The following is a 16,972-nucleotide window of genomic DNA, read 5'->3' as shown; positions in this document are numbered from 1 at the left end:
CTTTAAAACTTTTGACAGAAACCCTGCTACATGTGAGCATTTCGGTGGAGGGTAGGAAGTGGCTGTGGAATCCTGTTGCTGTTCTTCTCCAGCTTACGCGGCCTCACAGGCGCCACGGCAGCCTGCCTCTCCCCGTGCGCTGAGCGGCGGCTGGAGGGAGGTCAGAAACAGTATAAACGATTGCACCCCTGGTGGAAAGGGGTGGCACGTCCAAAGATGAGGAGCTCTGCCGGCTGGCAGAAGCTGTAGTAGTTTCTTGGGAGGGTCTGCAAGCAAGCAAGGTGAGCACTAGCTAGGAGGCCAGCAGAAACTGCTAGTGACCATTGCAGTGGCTCTGACCTGGAGCCCGGGGAAGAGGATGGACCTGCTTTCCTGGCCTCTTCCCTATACTGAAGCCCTGAAAGTCGAGAGGCCAAGGACTAATTAGTTATTAGCTGACATGGAAAGACAGCTCTGCCGGCCTCCTTTTAATTAAAAATCATATTTTTTCTCCCAGGTAACCTAAACAGCACGTATAAGAAAAGGTAAAGAGCTCAACTGTATTTGTACCACAAACTTGGCCAGAACTGTTTGCACCGCAAGCTCCTCGTCACAAGTACTGGTCTGCATTTGACTTCCATTAGGCTAACTTACTTAAAATTAGTTCTAATTTCAAATGCAATTGTGAGGAAGAAAAAATCTTATTCTGTCCACCTGTGATGATAACTTCTGTTTTAATAGCCTGTGCCACTGGTACTTGGCAAATTCCCCTCTGCCTGCTCATGGCTCTGAAAGCTAGGTGGGCTTCCACTATTCTAGCTCTCCTGGTGTGTGAGGAGAAGGTGGTGGCTCTGTTGCTCGGCCCTCCTGAAGCCTCTAAATCTTCGTGTGGGGAGTCCCTGGAGTACGTGCAGGTAGCGACGCCTGAGCTTCTGGGGAAGCCTTGTGAAAATTGCGTTTTGGGGGTGGGTTGCTGCTGTGCCACACAGCCCTGAGCAAGAGCTGAGCAAAGTGAGCGCTGCCTTTGCGGGCTCTGGGCACCCGTCTGCAGGCTGCGACCAAACGCAGCCCTGGTTTTACTTTGAGAGAGCTCTTTATGGCTATGAAAGATGAAACTGTGTGAGAGGAGAGAGGCAAATTTTTTGTCTCCTAAACCTCTCTCATTTTAACTTGTGTCAAAGTGGATAGCGAACGCCCTTGCGTTTGCTAAGTGCAACTCCCATTTGTTGTTGCAGAGTGAAGTTTTTTTAAGCACTTTGGATGTCCAGATCTTTAATGCGAGAGTGAAGTTATTTTGGGAACCTTCCTAAACACCGTTGCTGAGCTCTGCAGAGTGTGTCCTGCTGAATTACCAGTGAAAAGTTATTTATTTTATGTTGGATGGGGACCCATGAGATATGGTTTCAGTTAAAAGTATGAAGAAACACTTTGTCTCCTGGAAAGAAAATAATTTGCATAGAGGCTAACGACTCAAGCCAGCATGGATACACGCGTAATCTTGTCAGCAACTCTTGTGTGCGTTTTTTTTTTTTTCTCTGTTTTGGAAAGCCTAGGAAGCCTTAAACTGTAGTATGCTGTTAAGGAAATCTGGTTTACCTGGAGAAAACGACTGTGCGTTCGATCTGGTGTAGCCACAGGTTAACTGACAGCTGTGTATGTGGAGAAACTTGTTCTGAGGACCAAGAATGTCGCTTTGTTAATAGGGTATTCGAGGGTGTTTTTACCAGAGGAAATGCGTGCAAAAATCTTTCACGAACACAGACAAAGAAGGGAATCAATAACGCTGTTAGCGGTTTCTACCAACTTGAACATTCACGTATTTCAGATGATTAGACTAATGTCGGTTAACAAGGCAACGTGGCAGTGGAAAAGCAAATATGATTCTGCTGTGAATCCATTCAAGTGCTTATCATAAAGCTAGGAGAGCACAGATCCCCTTTTACTGCTGAGACCTTCATGGATAGGGAGGGGAATAGCCGTGTTTATTTTTCTAGAAGAGGCTAAAATACTTGAGTCTTTTGTGACTCCAGCCCTGATGACTTTTCTGCTTGATGATGTTCCAGCTATTTGAACTTAATTCATGAAAATTGGAACATTTTGGGAGAGTATTCTTTTAGCTGGAAGAATTTTACTCATCTCTTATTGTACTGTTTGAGTAGTTGAATGTCCTTCTGGACAGTGGTATATAATTCACTCTGAGAATTTTTTATATTAAAAAAATGCTTTGGTTTTCTGAATAAATCCCTTTATGATTTGTAATCAGGAGTCAAGAACAGATGAATAGACTTCTCTGAAAGATCCCATTGGAAACTTTCAAATAATGGTTCAAATGGTCTGAAGTCATTTATTCCCAAGACATGTCACTGTTTTGCAGAATATTTGAACTATTACGATCAAAATTAAACTAGGCCCTAAGCATGAGGATGTTTATATATAATAAAAAAAAAGGCAAGGCCTCAAATCATTAAAAAAAAAAAAAAATCTGTTATTTCACTGAGTAATGTGAATCTATTAATTGAATTCAACTTCTTGGTTAAATGTATTGAGCATTTTTATTAATTAATGGGAGTTTTACCTTAATTAGTATAGCTAAGATCATGCTCAGTATTGTACACTGTATTGAGTACAACAGCACAGTTTTCTTTGCTTTCAATGCTTGTCTTAAGATAGTCTTCTTAAAAAAAAATGTTGCAATAAAGATAGTTATCATTGTTCATAGGGGGGACTTTTAGTAGTCCGCATTTTTATAGCTGAATGTTGCAAAACTTTGCATCAAGTAATTGTCCAAAAAGTACTCAGGACATTGAAATTCAGCCTTGTAGATGAGTGTTTCAAAATTCAGCTAACAAAAGCCATTGTAATAACACTTGGGGATAAGAACATGCCTATTGTCATGTTCAGAGTGGTGGTTATTTTGCCTGTGCGTTTAAATAAGACACGTGGGTATTTGAATAGCAAGCGCCAATGTGCGGTTAGTAGAATGAGTCTATTTGTGAGAACTTGTTTGCTTGCAAACCTGTTTACATCCAAGTGATACACAACATGCATGGATACATACGTAGCTGTTACTAACCTGGCAAATGCCATTTTCTCTGCAGTTATATTCGAATTCCACCTCTCAACTGGAAAACCTTAAAATAGCATGTTTAATTTTGTTGCGAATCTTGAACGTGATGTCAGCATTTAATTTGTTTACTGAGAAACTAAGAAATTTAACCACGAAATTATGCTGTGGGCAGCTAATGCTAGGGTAAAAAATGACTGAGACTTGCAACATGTAGATCATTCTTTTAAGGAGTATAATGAGCAAGGCAGCAGTAGGATGTCTGTTATGAACTGATTGCTGAAATGAGTAACTGTCACTGAAGGGTTTTTTTTGTTATTGCCGGAGTTGTGACTATCTCTGGAAATTTTACTTTTAGTTTCATTGTTTTCAAAGTAATGGTGCATTAAGATGTCAAGTCAAAATATTTTTTTCTAGTCCTTCTGTTCTGATAGTTCACTTGGGAATGTCTGTCTCTGGAGCTGAAGTGTTGGGAACCACCACACTTCTCTGAAAGCTTCTGCATGTTTCATAATTTTGTGTCTCATTGATCTTCTAAGAGAGCATAACTTGAGAAAAGGTTTCTTCTTCCGTTGTGGTAGCCTCCTTAGTCTGGACTGACTTTCCAAACAACCCCCACTCCCAGGAAAGAGACAGCCCATAATTCTCCTGTGAGTGGCAGCGTCTGACTTTGTAGTCTTTTACTAGCGAGTATGATAACACCAGCTATGTGAACAAGCTAATTACTCAGTGAATTTTGAGGATTTTGGTGACATTCCTGTTGCACTTCTATTAATCTTCTCTCTTCTTCCTTCTCCTTCTGGTTTTCTCCCCTCTCTCTCCTCCTCAAATTTTGTGTGTAAAACAATCATGACATTTAGGAGCTTGCCTTAGGAACGTGCTTGCTTTAGGTCAAGGTCAGCTGCAGTGCGCTTATGCTTCTGAAGCATAGAGGGTCACCACTGTTTGGAAAGTTGGGACACCCTGCAAAGAAGGTAGAAGGTATGTATTTTCTGTTGTTTCCAGGGGGTATATGTGCATTATTGTAATGTTCTAGAAACCCCTAGGAATACCATTTATTGAGAGAATTAATAACAAACTAGTAGGGATTGATAGCATTAGCTTATCGTTAGAGACAACCCTTTCCTCGTCACAGTGACAACCGGTTTTTGGAAGCTTACTCTTACCTTTCCGGAGCCTGACACACAAACTGTCGGAGACAGGGCAAATAATGCAGTCTGACTAAACTAGGCATTGGGAAGAATAGGACTCTTGGCAGTTGTAAATACTGAATGTTTTTCTGCGTAGACAGAAACACAGTGCGAGAACTGTATGACGTGTGGCAACGTCCCAAGATTTATCAAGCCCGTCTATACTAATGAAAGTTGTCATGTGTGTTATGCAGTACAGATGGTTTTATACTTTCTGATGGATTTTACAATTAAAGTAATCTTTGTTTCTCTTATTCTTACTCCTTATATTTCGTCCCCTCATCCCTTAACTTCCTCTTAAAAAAAAACCCTAAGCCATTAAAAAATAAACAGCAAATTCATACGCTCTGGCTGAGTAAATATGGCCAAAGGAACAACTGGATTTTTGCACCTGATATATACTGTCAAAACAGTGGGAGAGAAAAAAGAGTAGCTTGGTAGGCATTGATTTGGGTTTTGTTTATTCATTCAGCACCTTGAACCTAATTGATTTAATTGAAGTTATTGAGTTGGGTTGAATGGGACTGGTTGCAACTACAGATAGAAAGCAGACATGCAGGAGAGGACCTAGCGGCCCAGATGAAAGACAAGCTGAATAGGAATCAGCTGGAGTCAGTGCCTTTGCAGCTGAGGCAGCTAAATGCATTTTTGGCTGATTAGCAAGAGTGTAGCCATCAGGCCTAGTGAAGCGATTCTTCCCCTCTATGCAGTACTTGGGAACTTGGAAAGGAATCTGGAAAACATACCAAAGTTTAATTCATTTAGTTACAGAAACATAGTGGTTTTTATCAGCATAAATTATTGCTTTGTATGTGAGGAGCCGTGCAAATACTTAGAAATTTCAATAGTATGTTCTGATCTTGCTGAAATGATGTAATGTCTCTTTACTGCAGTTTGTTTTAAAATTCTGAGAATTTTCAGATATGGATATAGGCTGAAGCTTAACAAGCTGCCTTGGGGGCTCTGCTTGCTTAAATTTTGTGTTTGCTGTATGCAGTTGATTAAGGGAAAAAAAAAGAACAAGTAAAAATTACTGGTACTGAAAGTAGATCTGGCGGAGTACTGAAAACCAATGATTTCTTCAAGCATTTGTAGCCAAGGCAGGTCATAAACAGAGCATTTAGGACACATTGGTCAGAGAAACGGGCCTGTGCAAAGGGTTCCCTAATTTCATTTTTTCCCAGCTCTGTTTCTGTCCTGTGGGCTCCTACATCCAGATCAGATGTGACTGGATGGGGAAGGATGGGAGCAGGGAGCAGCCCCTCGCTTGTTCCCACCTCAGCCCCCGCCTCTTTTCTGCAAAGCCATGAAGTATTGCAGCCACCTTAAATGGCATCCTAGGGGACCGCAGCCTGTTAGTGGGATTTGGGGAGAGTTAACAGGCCACAAGCACCTGTGCAGACATGCCAAAAAGCAGGTAGAGGGCATGAGTGGAGTGGGAAGGGAACTACTGGAAAGAAAGACTGAGGGTAGTGCGGGTGTAGTGCGGGCGCTAAGAAGCGTGAAGGCGTGTGCCTACCTCCCCCTCTCGCGTGCTCCTGTCCTGGCTTGATTACTGCTCATTTTTTCCTGCGTGGGGCTTCTTAGAAAGCTTGTTGAAAAGCTCTAGCCGTGAGGAGCAATGAGTCCTGCGGCTGCTGAGTTTATTCTCCTTGCTTGGTCAGTAAGAGAGTGCAGCGTACTGGCCAGGGCTGCTGCGTAGCTGTGGAAGGAAAGGTGCCTGCGAAAGACTCGGGCGACCGGAGCTGCTCGTGGTGCAGAAGGGCCTGGGAGCAGCTTGGGCCCTCTTCGTCTGCCTTTCCGCCCCGTTGGCTCACTCTTCCGTGTGTGGCCAAGAATATTGCTACTTTCTGTGGATCCTTTGTTCAGCAAGGTATCTGTTCCATCAGTACGCGTTTTTGTGGGGTTAGCTGGCTTGCTTTTACAGCGCGTGCTATAGGAGGCTTGCCTGTGGAATTGGGCTAAACTGTTAATTTAGCATCAAAGTACCATTTTAAATTAGATAAGGGACTGCAGTTCATTTTATGAAAGTGAACATTTATCAACACTTACCCACAATATAGTAACTGCAGTATCGCTTCCCTTTTCTAAGGATAAACTGACTTATTTCAGATACCATGGCATAGTAAACTTTAGCCTTTCAAAGGTAGATTACAGTAAGTGCGTTTGACAAGCATGTTTATAATAACTAATACAGTCTTTGGTATAAATAACTCTATTTTACAGCACTATTTTAAACAGACTCTCCAAAATCAGCTTGTCTGTACAGCCCGTATAGGTGAACGAACTCTGCTTCAAGGTAAATGGAAAGGAAATAATCAATCTTGCTTTTTACCGTCCTCCTTCCATTTGTTTTTTTAGTTGGATAGAGGAGGAGTAAAAACAAAGGGCATTTCTTATCTAGCAAAACTCAGAAGCCATTTCACATGAAAACATAATGAGTATGACAGCCTACAAATAGCACTGAACATGAATCTTCTTATACAAGAAAGGAGAAATGTCCTTTGGTATATTTACTTCAATCAACCCTAATAAGGCTTGCTTTATGTTTTTATGCATCCGCCATCATAATTATAAATCCTTGACATTTTAGCATGAGCATTTATATCTGCCAGGGAAGCTACCCAGAGTCAACCTTCAAGGGACGTCCGTATTGTTACTATGGATCTCCATAACAGCACTCAAGTAGTTACTAAGTGGCTTTAAAAATTACATCTCAGTCATGCTTGAAGGGCTCATCAAACTTTGCCACAAATATCAGTGTTAAGTGCCCAATCAGCTGCATTGTTTGAAGTACAGTCACGTGTGCCAGTGAGGGAATAGGTTGGACAGGAAAAAGCAAATATGTAAGGTGTCATCAATCAGGTGGAGTTTTTGCCACGACCTTTCAGAAAAATGTGCCTGTTTGGCTGCCGTGAAGTAATGGGAAGACAGGGATATGTTTTGCTTTGGTCACACACAAAAAAATAGCTAGTCTTTCATGCACAATCGGTTTTAGATGTGGTAAGTAATGGATAAGAGGATGAACCTCAAATTTTTTGGAAAAGATCTGCCGATTAAAATGCGGAGACTGGAAGCAATTGGTATCTTACGTATTGGGCAAACTTTTGCTGTTTAGCTATAATTTGAAATGCTCTGCTTATTTTATTGAGAAAGTCATTATTTAGAATATCACCTCTGGCCACTTTAAAAAGTCATGTGCCTCTTTAGAGTGAAATACATGTATTTGGAGCATTTGGCAGTATTGAGGACCTCCAGTGGCCTTGTGCACTTCAGCAAACTAAAAGGTGCAGGGCTCTGCCAGTCCTAGCCTCGGATATTTCCCCTGCGATTCTTCTTTTCTGGCCTCTGCTCAGTCCACTTGGTTGTGGCAGAACAACTGCTTGTGAGGCTGTGTTGTCACCCGGGTCGGGGACACTCCATACCCTCAGTGCTCTCCTTTCCCTTTCCCCAAAGAGAGTGGAGGTTTAAGCTGGGTCTGGCATCTCCTTAGGTATGCCCCTTCTCTTCCTTCTCCGTATTTGCCTTGGATAGATTGAAAACATTTGAGAACAGAGGCTACCAGTGTGTGCGCTGTGTACCGTAGGGTGCTGTTCTTGGCTACCTTTAGGTCATACCGAAAGAAATATGAATAATGAGAATCAGAAAAATGTCAGGTCCTTGGAAGATACTTTGGTGTAGTTGTGACATGTAGGTAAACAAGATGGGCTAATCACCATAGCTTTCATATAATGTATTTGTAATTTGTTTTCATATGTAGGTGTGAATGAAGGCTGCCATATGGTGTGTGTATTGGTACTTCTCCTTGACAGCCTTTATTTTAAGTTAAAGGAATTCCAAGGCAAACTCTATTATGCAAGAATCTCACTTCCAATGCTTACCGGTATGTGCCAGAAGAATACCTTGACAGAACCCCGAAGAAAGGCTGTAGAGCTCCGGGAAAGCTGAGAAATTAAGCAACACTTTTGCCCATTTTTGAGGTACCCTCATTACATTAGTTCTGCTTGTGTTGTACTATTGCCAGACTTTAATCTTTCAACCACTTGACTGGGAGTCTTTCATAACTAATATACTAAAATCTGATTTTGCTTTAACGAGTTTGTGGAGCTCTAGAAGAGTTTCTGCAGTGACTTTATGAAGTTTTTTGTTCAAGATGTGGTGCATTTTAACATTCCTCAATGCCTTGGTCTGAAGTGCTTTAGAAAACTGAAGAAACGTCCTTGCTGCTGTGTTCAGATTTCATGACGTGAACATATACGTGCACTCTTCAGTGTGCTGCTTGTCACCTTGTGGAAGCTGTCACACAAGGAGTGGTCCAGCTTGGTTAACCAATGCAGAGGTATGCAATAACTGGAACATGAAAAGCTGTGGCAGTCTGAGGAGGTGTTAACTCAGTGATGTGTTGACATAAATTTGTGAGTCCTTTTGTAAGGCTGAGGATGCAGTTTGATCAGCTGAACTGTAACGTTAATGGTACTTATGGTGGAACTGGAATATGGGAATATGGAAAAGTTAATGGTGGAAGAGATGGTCCCACTCCATACTGCCCTTTGCTCATTCCCGTTGCTTTCTGGGGCCAGCCCTACCATTTGCCGTACCCTGTGCTGGGATGCTTTGTGGGGTCTGAGGAGCTGAAAGATTCAGAGCTGGTTTTCTGCCTGGTTTAGTTCTCTGAACCAGCTCATCACGGATCTAGCAAGGTCTAGTGCTTGTGTGAAGGAGCAGAAGCGAGTGGTTGGGGAAGGGGGGAAAGTCAGACTATGGCTGCCTCAAAAAAAAAAAAATGTGTGAAATTGTTAGCTTGATGCAAACAGCTGTCTGAAGAGGTAACTTTGTCCCTATCTTGTGTTGGTGTTGGTGCTTAAGCATCTCTGAGGGCAGCGGTGAACAGCTGTCTTGGTCATTGAGCTTTGAATTTGCCCCTCTGGACAATTCTTTGTTGAGATGGGAGTGCTTCTGTGAAAAGACAGAAAATAAGAAAATTCTCAACATCATGTTTATAAGTAATAATCACTCCCACAGGAGCACTGGCTGTCAAATACAGATATGGTTAAAAAATTAAAGGCTTTTATTTTGAGGAGCATTTGCAGCCATCAGCAGGAAGTATCAGTATTGAAGCAAACAAGTCTAAACAAAGCTGAAATTTTTTTACTAGCCTTTGTTGTCCATAATGAGGGAAAATATAAATAAAAGTTGCGAATGTGGAAAAGCTGAGTAAGAAGACAATTTTTCCATCCAACTCAAATGAAAAATTTCCTAAAGTTGGACATTTAACTCCTTTTTGTGCCTTTCAAAATATCATTCCCATTGTTGAAAGTCTTATCTAATCGTGTACTGATGCTAGCCTGTAACTGCAAACTTTTTCTCTCGGTGTTTTTTGGTTTTTTGGGTTTTTTTTTGTTTTTTTTAATCCTGACAGTAGTTGAAAGCTGAGTAATTTAGTTGCAAACAAGCTTTCATTTTATCGTGTGTCTCTGTGCCTTGCATACATCCATGGTGTCTGGAGTTGGAAAGGAAATAGTGATGTGTATTCTCTAATTCAGCCTAGAAAAGCTATTAAAATGTACAGTTTTTAACCTTGTCAACAGTAAACTAGTTGTTAAAAGCATAATTTGAAAAGAGAAATAATTATGAAACTTTTATTTAAAATGGTATACAGGGCTACAGAAAGCCATTTGGTTTTGAATTTGAGATGAGTGCTTTAGAACAAGATTTGTGAAGTTCTGCGTTCGTTCAAAGGTGGTAATTTGTTTTTCTTTGAAATTCTGAAACTCCACAAAATTATTTACATTTAATTGTGCTTAATTAACATTTGAAACTTGCAAGTCTAATTCGGAGGGACTTCTTTGTTATTGCCTCCTGTGTGTACAATATATATTCCAGTACACAGGGAAAATGGTTGCAGTGTATGTATGTTAGCTGTACATCCAGAGCATAGTCCTGTATCTGTGTCCAAATGGGGTGAAAATAAAATTGTGGAAGGTTATGCTATGGTGCAGGGCATAACTAGTTTTGGAAGGACTGGCAGCCCTTGGAAAATGTACCACTTCATATGAGAACAGGGATCCAGGAACACTTTACCTGGGTTTTTAAATGAAACATTCCATCAGTTTTTGGCATCTTAGTGGCCAATGATTTCCGTCGGTGAAACATTTTGCTGCTTTTTATTCAGTCCCTTTCACTCCGAAACATCATTTGCCTCTCCGTTGTTACCTATCTTTTCTTTTTTTTATTTTTTTTTTTAATGAGAGTTGTTGTTAACTGAATGTGAGTGTGTTGCTCTATGTGTTTGGGAATAAAGTCATTGAATTTTTATGTAATTTTGTTTTACTTTTCTGTAGGCTCCATAATTGGAATATCAATAAAATACTGAAAGAGCTGTACCATTGGACACCATGCAAAACCAAATTTCACCTTACTAAATTGCCTTGTAATAATTTTGTCGCATTTGTGATCAACCAAAATGCTAATAAAATAAACTGTTCATTGTTGCTGTCTTATGTTGTGACTATGTAAATAGAAGTAATGGGATTTAGTAAGCTAAATAACATGAAGTGCCAAGTTTTGATAACTTACGAATTGTCTAGGTAAGTTGTTGAAGTCTGACACCTTTTAATAGAAATCACAACAAAGTGTGTTGCTACCATTTCAATTATACAGAAATCGGCAAATAGTCATGTGTTCTTTAAAGAGCTTGTAGAAAACTGAAATGCCCAAGTACAGCAAGCATGTAACACCTGCATGGACTAATGGGATGACTTTTGTAGTTTACAAATTTATAGATTAATACCTTGATGTGTTTAAAAAAAAAAAAAAAGCTGACCTACTGAACTCAATGTTTATAAATATTAGTAAAGGATAAACTAGTATTGCAAAGAGTATTTTACAATATATTTGTATGGGATTTCTTCATGCATCCTGAAGATGTTTTCTCTTGTGTCAGGAGAGGCTTCGCAGTCTGTTCCAGTTAAAGAATTTTCCATATTGGAAATGAGAAGTCAATTACTACAATTATTTTTGAATAGCTGATTTACATAACCTTAATTGTATTCATTCTCTTTGAAAGCCTGAAGCTGATATTTATGATGTTTTGATTGATTAGTAACATATTTATAATGTTAGAATTGCTACAGGATAACCTTATTGGTAACCGCAGTCTTGCGTAGCTCCCTCCTGAATGAACATTTTGGAAAATAAATGGCTGTTTATTTCATTGGTGAGGAAAGACATTAAATCTTTCAGTTACCAATATATGTGGTACTTGAAATATTTCCTTTCTGCACACTGTAAAAAATGGGAGTTTAAATCTAGATCATGTTACTTAATTGATGGTGTGTTCCATACCATAAAGGAATACGTTTTCCTTGGGTTTTTAATCTGTCAAAATAGTGCCTAGGTGTAGACTAGGGAACTGCAGGCTTCTCACTGAAGGCACCCGAGGAGCGACAGCAGTGAGAAACGGCTCTGCCCGGCGTCGGGCGGGGGGCCGCTGCGGGTCAGCTCCGATGCATCGTCCCGCCGCGGCGGCAGAGCCCCCGGCTGCCGCCTCCAACCTCGCGCCCCGGCCCCGGCAGAGCCTGTCCTGCGCCCCGCCAGCGCCACGGCGAATCTGGGAGCAGAGCACTGGAGTGAGCCACCGCTGGGAAACTTCTTGAATCGTGATGGACTTCAACTCTTCCAGATCTGTACAGAATCAGCTTTTCCATGAGGTCGGCATTAGCAGTCATTTAAAACCAAACAAGAAAAGACTCTAGTTCCCTAATTGGAGCTAGGGAGGACGCTGCCGTGGTCTGTCTGCGATGGCTGTCAGTCCCCCTTTCGGCTCTGTGCAGTCGTGGGGCGTAGTGATGGTCTGGTGATGGAGGCGGTGTGAATACCTGGGTCGTTTCCTTGCAGCGCAGTCATAAAGTACGAAGAGGGCTGACTCTGGTACTGGAATTAATCTCTCCCATAAGCTTTGGAAAATACCGAACAAATTGTATGTGTTGAGAGCTATTCGTGTGGCGACGGAAAGGAAGCAGGCGCCAGCGGAAAGAGGAGAGCAGGCTTTCCACCTAATTATTTAAGGGGTTTTGTGTGCCTCTGAAATACGCGTTGGTAAATATGAACTGACATGTTTCTAGCAACCAAATTACAAATGAGTGGAACACCTGAAAATGTCGATTTCTTCCTTAAAAACACTTCAGGATTTTTCTCATCATATTCCTTCTTTTTTCTTCTCATACATTCATTTCTTTCCTTAGGCAAATGAGTTCCTTTAAGTGTTTGTCTCTGTTTCAGTACGCTGCTACTCAGAGGATATGTTTTTTGACACATGTCTTGGGAGTGTCAGAGGAGATCTGCTATGCATTGATGACTTTGTAGAGTGTGTACACATACCTTAAAAATGAGAGAGCGAGGGGGAGAGAGAAATAAATCCACCCTTTGTACTTTCGTACAGATATCTTAACACTGCCTAACAATTTGAGTATGATGTAGGCTCTTTAAATTCAGGATGACCTGAATAAACTTTTTAGGAAATGAGGGGGAGTTCAGAAAAAGTGCCACAGATGAACCCCCTAAGATGGAGAAGTCGGCTTGTGCTGAGTAGGCAGAGTTGCTGCCGGCCATGGGAGAACTGTGCCGCTCAGGCTTAGGGTGGCAGGTGGGAAGACTACTTGCATGGCTGCTGGTGTCTCCTGGCCCCTTGGCGCGGGCTGCCAGGTGCCAGCTCTCTGGCGTGTTGGGAACAGGGAGTCTTCTGATCTGCTTACACTGGTTGGGAATTGACTTCCCCCCCCGCCACCTTCCTTTCAGATCCAGGAACTGTAACAGCAATTTACATCTAACCACACACAACTGAGACGGTTGTTGGTAATGCTGTATCTGATGCGTATTATCTGATCACTTTGTTTTAGTAGGGACCAAGAGGAAGTTCCTTGTAAAAGGCCAGGTTAATTTGGTCTAAAACAGGTGTAGGTGGGGGGATTAGGGAGACTCCATACTCTGTCCCCATGCTGGAAATGGTTTATCCTTGGAATATAATTATAACATACTTAAAAGGTGTATCTGCTCGCTCAATACAACTTCCACGCTTCAGTCGGTCCCAGTGGGTCAGTCCGTAGCTTCAGAATTTTAAAATATAACCACCTGCCACCCCCGGAAGAATTAATTTCTGTTTTGTGTTCTTAAGCATGTTCAGATCTAAATATTTTAAACAATGTAAGATGTTAACTAATCATAACTTGCGAATTCTGAGAAAAGCGTGCCTTCGGCACAAAACAGTGCTGAAGCGTATGCTGAAGTTGTATTGAATTCAGTGTGTTCAAACACAAATGCACATGCTTTCCTGAATATATATATATATATGGTTTTTGTTAGCTGTTTTCAAATATGATCAATATTTTTGTAGTCCCATGAAGGACAAGATTTGCTTTCAAAAAAAAAAAAACTTTAAATGTGCTAACTGTGTTCTCTTTTATTTTGATAGCTGATTGCCATTTATGATGAGCAAGAACCTCACCATAAGATTGATGGCACCAATGGCAATTTGACAGACAGAAACAGCCCGGACCCTTTTGAGACGGAGGTGGCCGCTCAGCTGGCTGCCTTCCAACCAATTGGTGGTGAAATCGAAGTGACTCCTTCTGCCCTGAAACTGGGTATGTATATGTTACTATTTCTTAACTTTTTGATCAATGTTGAATATTTTCTTTCTTACTTTTCTTCTTTTCTTAGCGTATCTATGGTGCATTCTGTGTATTTATAGAATAATTTTTAGCACCCCATCATTTACCTCCGAATTCAGTGAGGATAATTTTTATGACAAAAGTTGGGCTTTTAAAGAGATGATGCTGAACACTGAAAGTGGATGTGGCAGGTGTGCATCTGAGCCCTGTATCTTCCTGGATGTTAAGCCCATCTGTACAGCTGGGGCCTCTTTCTCCTCCTTTCTTTGTCCAGGTGGGTTGCAGACAAGTCTTCACTGTAATCTGAGAGCAGAAGAGATAATGCCTATGCAAGGTATTTTGAAATTATGAGGTCATTGGAAAAAAACAGTTAGCAATTTTGTTGAGGACCATGGGTTCAGTGAGTGTGAGACTGCTGCTTGCAAGCACTTTTCCCAATTGCCTGAGCTAGTCTGGTGTTTTGGGGTTGGAAGGTAAAAAGAGGGAGATACTGCAAGCAGTTTAACTCTCTTCCTTTGAAGCTACTGAGTAGCGGAGTCCAGTAGCTTATTTGACTTGCAGGGGAGCAGACTGCGATTAGGAGAGGTTTCCACTTAATTCCCTTTTATAGTGGAGGGCACTATGTGACATGCTGCAACTGCGATTGCCTGTGTTGTTACAGTGTGCCTGGAAGACCAGAGTTCAGAGACTGGTTTCAACTCATGACGAGCTAGTCTTGTGCACTGGACACAAAGCAGTTTGAAATACTTCCTTGGACTGAGAGCAGGCTAAGCTGTCACCTAGATACTAGATACAGAAGCTTTTGAAAGCAGACTGAAGGTGAATCCCCTTACTGTCTAGCTGTAAAGCAGTAGTGCGCTGACAGTGTTTAGCAAATGAATGATGTTCAGCGAGGCTTCTCTGCTTTCCCCGAGAGGTCATTGCCAAAGGTCTGCATGTCCAAATTGCATGATAAAATCAGTGATGTGGCTTGAACCATAAAAGTTAAGAACTTGGATTATCTCTGTGTCCTGAATTCACCCAATATTCGTGAGCGTTGCTGGCAGCCTCATAACAGTGTGCAAGAAAACTCTGGAGCAAGAGCAGGTGGGATAAGGATGGAGCCTGACGTCTCTGTGTGCTGCTCTTGCTGTAGAAGTGATCTGCTTATGACTTCAGAAATTGAATGTTCAGTTGTCTGTTTGTTTTAATTGCATTTTTAAAGGAAGAGGCTGATTAAAAAATAAGAATTAGAATGAATTTTCTACCAAAGCTCACTGGACAAGGCTGCGTAACTTCACTTTCAACAGAAGTCTCTGCTGGATTTTGTGCCTGTTGTAGAAAATGTTCAAAGCTGAATTGCATGAAAATCTTTATATTCAAATTTCTGTTCCAACAAGTCCTTTAAAAACTGCTTCTAGTTTCTGTGACATACAGGAGTGTTCCATACCTAAAACCTCAGGAAAAGACTATATTCGTGACATAACTCGTATGTATTCGTGACATAACTCGTATGTATTTGAGTGGTGTTTTTGATATGCGGGAAGTACAGAAAAGTTTGTGGCTAAAGGTCCTATGTTTGAATGATTTGCCACTTTCTATTGCGTATTATTAAATAACTTGGTGTAAGCACATTTTAGCGTGTTTTCGAAGGTAAAGATTCTTCTCCATGTACCTCAGAAGCATGTTTAAAAAAAAAAAAAATCTGTAAATGTGGTTTGTCTAGCCTACTATTATATACAAGTTTGGGTTTGGTATTTCAGTCTCATGCAATTTTATGTAAAAGAGTTAAGTTAAATGCTCGTGTTCTTGGTCTCACCAGTAAGCTACCTGATGGTTCAGTTTTCATGGCATTTATGAAATCCTCCTATTATCGAAGTTAAAGGAGATTAAATATAGCATGAGAAGAGCAGCTAATTAGGGTTCTATTCTGTTTTCAATGCAGTAGTAATATACATTTGAAATTAAAATGAGTGCTTGCTTCTTGAAACAGAGCGCATAAATATAAAGCATTTGTCTCAATGTTTCTCTTTCAGATTGTCTTATTTTACAAGTTAAATGAAAGATTTTCTACCTGTCAATCCTGCAAACTCAATGTGGGCTCTGAAACTTAATTCCTTTCGTTTCTGGATTTTGTATCGCTGATGATAACAGTTCTTTAGACTAAAGTTTTACCTTTATCTTTCCAGTGTAAGTTCACAGACCTTAAATTATGTCCCTAATTCCACTAGAGGCAAATTGAAAAGTAAATGAAAAAATAGAAGGAGAATTTGGTTGCGTCATTATCACTGATGCATGAACCACAGTAGTTGGCTCCCTGTGTAATTATGGAATTGAGTCAGTGTCGCTAGCAGAAGTAAATTAAAAAAAAAGCTTTTATTACTCTGAGAACAATGATGAGATCAAATATACATAGTAAGCAAGTTTGAGAAGGAAAACTCTTTTTAAATGTTGCAACTTTCCACAGCAGAACTGTGTTTCAAAAGCTGTCGTTTTCTTGGCCTTTAGAGTGTTTTTACAGAATGCCTTTAGGGATTAAATGTAGGGAATCCGTTGTTAAAATAAATGGCCAGACTATAGAACAATTTTGTGTGTGTTAATTTTTTTTTGAAAGTTTTGTATGTTACGAAACTAGATCCACCATTTTATCCAGGACTGATGTATTTCTGGTGATCTACCAAGAGAATATTTAGAGCTTGATGCTTAATAAGCATGTAAAACTAAATGTTATCATTCTCAAACATGAGAGAATTAACATAGATTTTAGAAAAGACGCTTGAGAGATTGCCTTCAAACTCTTTCCTCCTGGAAAATTGTGTATTTGATCCAGCTAAGCTAATTGTTTCTTGTACCTGGTGTTAGAGGTGGAGAAGAGGGGGAAAATTATTCTTTGGTACATAGTTAGCTCTTTCACTTTGTTTCGTGATTGTATGCTGTACATATTAACCAGTTTGAGCCTGGGATTATACTTTTTCCATTATGTAGTTGAAAGTGAAAAGGCTAACTAAATCATTTGTAACTTTGAAAATGTGCTGGAGTGAGAGGTTTGTTTTTTTTTTTAATTATTATTATTTATTTTTGTTTAAGGCAAT

The 16,972-nt window shown here is 40.5% G+C and overlaps 1 protein-coding gene across 7 annotated transcripts in view; it reads left to right on the top strand.

Annotated features, from left to right (window-relative positions):
• PARD3B (par-3 family cell polarity regulator beta) overlaps nt 1-16,972 on the top strand; it is a 432,959-nt gene that overhangs the window by 126,156 nt on the left and 289,831 nt on the right. For all 7 annotated transcript variants that reach the window (XM_064515264.1, XM_064515263.1, XM_064515262.1 and 4 more), the window contains one exon: nt 13,703-13,874. In XM_064515264.1, coding sequence (XP_064371334.1) covers nt 13,703-13,874 — 172 coding nt within the window. Of the gene's footprint in view, nt 1-13,702; nt 13,875-16,972 lie in introns of those variants that run through there.

Source organism: Dromaius novaehollandiae, chromosome 7 (genome assembly GCF_036370855.1).
Source record: "Dromaius novaehollandiae isolate bDroNov1 chromosome 7, bDroNov1.hap1, whole genome shotgun sequence".
Taxonomy (NCBI): domain Eukaryota; kingdom Metazoa; phylum Chordata; class Aves; order Casuariiformes; family Dromaiidae; genus Dromaius; species Dromaius novaehollandiae.
The sequence above is the reverse complement of the archived record's forward strand: the minus strand, read 5'-3'. Positions and strand labels throughout refer to the sequence as shown.